The 5,307-nt window shown below is 44.3% G+C and overlaps 1 protein-coding gene across 1 annotated transcript in view; it reads right to left on the bottom strand.

Moving 5' to 3' along the window:
• The window catches only part of DCAF15 (DDB1 and CUL4 associated factor 15), a 39,080-nt gene that overhangs the window by 27,834 nt on the left and 5,939 nt on the right, over window positions 1-5,307 (bottom strand). The window contains exon 5 of the mRNA XM_015419520.1: window positions 3,997-4,103. Coding sequence (XP_015275006.1) covers window positions 3,997-4,103 — 107 coding nt within the window. The remainder of the gene's footprint in view (window positions 1-3,996; window positions 4,104-5,307) is intronic.

Here is a 5,307-nt window from a genome sequence, read left to right as displayed (position 1 = left end):
CGGTACCCCCCCCCCCCCAAATTTATTTATTCGTTTTAATTTGTGTGTCTTTGTGTGCTTGTCTGGAAGTCACGGCCGACTTCTGGCGACCCCTACTGAGGGCGTGGATGTTTTTCAGAGAGGTGGCTTGATCAGCCTGCCCCTGCGTCCCGCCTCTGGTATTCCTTGGAAGTCGCCCTTCCAAATACTTGCCAGAGTCGGCCCTGCTTAGCTTTCGAGATCGGGCTCTCCTGGGCTATCCAAGTCAGGGGCTATACCCCCAAAATCTTGGCCTCTAAGGTGTACTGGACTCTAATTTAGATCTTCTGCAAGTGAACTCTAGTATTTAATAGGTCATAAGAACATAAGAGAAGCCAATGTTGAATCAGGCCAGTGGCCCATCTAGTCCAACACTCTGTCTCACACAGTGGCCAAAAAGGGCTCTTTACTGCCGGAGCTCCGCTCCTGTGCGCTCCTGCAGGAAATGACCCCTGATTGTCCCTATACATAAAAAAGGGAGCAGATCTGCCCCACGGAATTACAGACCACTGTATACGATGGCATCTCCGAGAGTCTCAAAGCTAGGATGCCTCCTTCGAGTGAGTCTCTGAGGGCAGCCATGTCTGTCTGAAGAACAACCGGATTCGAGTCCAGGAGCAGAGAAAAACAAGATTTTCAGGAGTACGAGCCTTTCAGAAGTCAAAGCTCCCTTCATCAGATACAGGAGCTTTGATTCTCAAAAGCAGTACCGCCCCCCCCCCAAATTTATTTATTCGTTTTAATTTGTGTGTCTTTGTGTGCTTGTCTGGAAGCCACGGTCGACTTCTGGTGACCCCTACTGAGGGCGTGGATGTTTTTCAGAGAGGTGGCTTGATCAGCCTGCCCCTGCGTCCCGCCTCTGGTATTCCTTGGAGACCTATTAAATACCAGAGTCAGCCCTGCTTAGCTTCCGAGATCGGGCTCTCCTGGGCTCTCCAAGTCAGGGGCTATACCCCAAAAAGCTTGGCCTCTAAGGTGTACTGGACTCAAATTTAGATCTTCTTCAAGTGAACTCTGGTATTTAATAGGTCATAAGAACATAAGAGATGCCAATGTTGGATCAGGCCAATGGCCCATCTAGTCCAACACTCTGTGTCACACAGTGGCCAAAAATACCAGGTGCCCTCAGGAGGTCCACCAGTGGGGCCAGGACATTAGAAGCCCTCCCACTGTTGCCTCCCCCCCCAAGCACCAAGAATACAGAGCATCCCTTGCCCCAGATGGAGAGTTCCTATCTCTGCCTTGTGGCTCATAGCCACTGATGGACCTCTGCTCCAGATGCTTATCCAGTTCCCTCTTGAAACTGTCCATGCTTGTAGCCACCACCTCCTGTGGCAGTGAATTCCATGTGTTAATCACTCTTTGAGTGAAGAAGGACTTCCTTTTATCTGTTCTAACCCGACCGCTCAGCAATGTCATGGAGTGCCCACAAGTTCTTGTATTGTGAGAAAGGGAGAAAAGTACTTCTTTCTCATCCTGCTCCATCCCATGCATAATCTCATAAACCTCTATCACGTCACCCCTCAGCCGTCGTTTCACCAGGTCCCTTTTATACACAACCCGATGCTTTATTTTAGGAATTTATAACCCACAAATGGTTACTCATATGGCTAGAGCAGCAGCTTCCAAACGTTGACACATTCAGTAAACCGTTACTCCTCCAAAGAACAGCATAAAATAGTATCTACAACATCCCATAATAAACAGCAAAGTAAATAAATGAATTAACCGTAACTGTCAAAATAAGATCATAAAAAAAGGGGGGGGGGGGGGGAGTCATATTCAGAAGTACACTCAAGTTTTCACCTGGTAGCTAAAACTATAAAAGCCAGACTCCAACCAATCAGCTGAGGGCAGGGAGCTCTAGGGCACCACCACCAAAAAGTCCCTGTCCCTAGAGGCCGCCTCTCTTAGCACCAAACAAATGGGGTCATACAGATTGGGGTCTTTGCAAAAGATTGTAACTAGCACCTGGAGGAGCAAGCCGCCCTGTTCCCAGATGGTCTAGGATTAGAGATGTAAAATTTCCAGAAATTTTGAAGCTCGGAAAAAAACCCATTTTTTTTTTCAGGGGGAAACCGGAAATTTTTGGAAAAATTGAAAAACATACTACATTAGCACTTCTTTTTTCTTTTCCAAATGGAAAGTCATTCTATTACTTTAGGAACATATAATATAACTATGGACATTTTTACTTGGCATGAAATTATCACAACTAGCACATTAAAAATATAGTGTATCCAGACAATTATTACAAACAGAATACCCACCCACATGCAAAAACAAAACTGAAACCTTTTCCTTTTCTTGTGGCAATAGCACCTCCTAAAGGAAGAGATGCATCTTGTTCTTGCATTGGAGAGTTCAGTTTGTGACCTAGGACTTGCTTGTCCTCAGTGCACAGAAATTAGATCAATCTCATACCATACATATTTTTTAGAAATGATTTGGAAAATATTTGAACACCTTGTCTTAAAATATTTTATTCATCATGTTAAAATAAAATGTTCCATAATCAATTTCTTTTCTTTTTTTCAATTTTTCCAATTTTTCGGGAAAAAAAACAAAAAAGGCTTCAGGAAAAAAACGGGGGGGAAACAGGTTTTTCCCTAATTTTTCCAGTTTTTTTCCGGGCTTTCACATCTCTATCTAGGATTCTAAGTACAAGACCAAACACTAAATCATGCAGAATGGTAGCCAGGGTAGCTCTTGCAAAAATGTTGATTCAAAACTCCAGAACACAGTCCACGAAACGCCTTGTATTAGGACCAACCAAATGACACATAACAGTGTACAAGAAACACTTGAACAGTCTTCAAAGGCAGCCCCAAGCACAGTTCATGCCACTATTGCAGTCTGGATGTGACCAGAGCACAGATAACCATAGCTGCATCCCATCTCTCAGAGGAAAGCCACGGCTGATACACCAATCAAAACGGGGCAAAGACCCTAGATGCAGATAAAGAACTGTAGACGGGGACATAACTGTACCCCCAGCTGGGATCTACTCTTTCAGGGACACGACAACCCCAACCAGGTCCGTGCCGCTCCTCGATCCCTGGTGTGCAATATTATTGACCAACAGCACCTGTGCTTTCTGGGCTGAAATTCGGTTTGTTGGTCTCCTCCTGCCTAGGACCACCTTCAGAGTCAAGCACATCTACTGTCTCACTTGACTCCGCTGAAAAGGACAAAGAGCTCAACGTCAGTGTTTTGGGCACCACAATTTAGGAGGGATACAGACAAGCCGGAACGTGCCTAGAGGAGGGGCAACGAAGGTGGTGAGGGGTCTGGAGTAGAGATGTAAAATTTCCGGAAATTTTGAAGCTCGGGAAAAAAACCGTTTTTTTTCCCCAGTTTTTTTGGGGGGGAAACGGAAATTTTCGGGAAAATTGAAAACATGCTACATTAGCATTTCTTTTGTCTTTTCTAGATTGAAAGTCATTCTGTTACTTTAGGAACATAAAATATGACTATGGACATTTTTACTTGGCATGAAACTAGCATATTAAAAATATAGTGTATCCAAACAATCAGTTTGTAACCTAGGACTTGCTTGTCCGCAGTACAGAGAAATTAGATCAATCTGATACCATATATATATATATTTTAGAAATGATTTGGAAAATATTTGAACATCTTGTCTTAAAATATTTTATTCATCAATGTTAAAATAAAACATTCCATAATCAATTTTTTTTCTTTTCTTTTTTCAATTTTTCAGAAAAAACAAAAAAGCTTCAGGGGAAAAACGGAAAAAAAACGGTTTTTTTCCGGGCCTTCAAATCTCTAGTCTGGAGGCCAAGTCCCATGAGGAAAGGTCGAAGGAGCTGGGGATGTCTAGCCTGGAGGGGAGACGACTGAGAGGTGACAGGATCACCCTCTTCAAGTACCTGAAGGGCTGTCACAGGGAACATGGGCAGGGGGCGGGAACCACTTGCGCAAATCCACAGCCAAGTTATGCTCAAAGACACATACTTGAAGCCAAAGACGATGACCTTGGAGGAGTCACTGGGCCACTCGCAGACGGTCAGGTACAGATCGCTGTAGATTTCTTCATCTTGGAATAACCGAACCTGACGCACCTGAAGAGATGGCAAGAGACCTTCTGGGACATGGCCGGAGAGACACTTACCATCAGGAAATGCCCCCCCCCCCAAAAAAAAGAGCATAAGATGTGCATTAAAGTGTATTAATCCAACCAATAAATCAGAAGCTCAGTGTGCTTTGGAACTGGGCTGCACAGAGGACCGCTTCTGTTAAACGACGGAAGGTTTCAAGAAAGCAAGAAGAGGCAGATGCCGTACTCAAGCTGTCCACTGAGACTATGAAGTAAGACTTTGAGCAAGCCAAGTTTCTGACCTGCGGCTGCCATGGATTCAAGCAACAGTGAGGTAAGTGTACTGCTGAATAGGGCTCTCTTAATTGTTGTGGGGGACTCAACCGACTCTGCATCCTAGCTACAGGAGGTAAAGGCCCTGGGCGTGGCTAGACACGGTCAAGTCTGCTTTTGCAGGATTCTGGGAGGAAGCCGTGAAAGCCCTATATAAACTACATCCTAGCTCAAGATTTTCTACATTCATTTATTTATTTAATTTATACTTTTGATTTATATTCCGCCCTTCCTGCATGGGCAGGCTCAGGCTATTCATTAGGTAGCTTTCCATATTCGGATCTGAATTGGACTACTTTCCAGCAACTGAGACTAACAATGCAATCCTAAACAGAGTTAAATGCTACTAAGCCCGTGGACTTCAAGGGGTTTAGAAGGGTGCAGCTTGGTTTATCAGTGTACGGTAAAGCTATAATGCTATGCAACCTGAAGACAAGAGGATTTGCTTCTGAGTAAGTATGCATAGCTTTGTGCTGCACAGGGAATGCTCAGAGTAACCCAGTGACTGCAAAGTCCTAAGTGGAACCCAGAGCCCACAACACACCAGGAGCAAAATAGCCTTAAGTGGAACCCAGAGCTATACCAAAAACAGCCCACAACACACCAGGAGCAAAATAGCTCCTGTTGCTGTAAAATGATGATTTATTTTTAGGTTGACCCAACGTGTTTTAAGTGTATTGCCTTTGATCAAGGGTACTACAAAAAACATGTGTATTTCAGAACAGAAATATCATGGTAATTACCACTTAATGTAATTTGTACATTAAATAAAGAATCAGAGCCCTTTATAGTTGGGGCTGGCAGTGTTTGTGGGGAAAGTGAGGCGCAACCTCCACAAATAGAAACTGAATGGAATTAGAGTGGTGGTAGCGCCAGGTGACACCCCCCCCCCCCCG

This window comes from Gekko japonicus, unplaced genomic scaffold, assembly GCF_001447785.1.
Source record: "Gekko japonicus isolate JY-2015 unplaced genomic scaffold, Gekko_japonicus_V1.1 scaffold872, whole genome shotgun sequence".
Taxonomy (NCBI): domain Eukaryota; kingdom Metazoa; phylum Chordata; class Lepidosauria; order Squamata; family Gekkonidae; genus Gekko; species Gekko japonicus.
The sequence above is the reverse complement of the archived record's forward strand: the minus strand, read 5'-3'. Positions and strand labels throughout refer to the sequence as shown.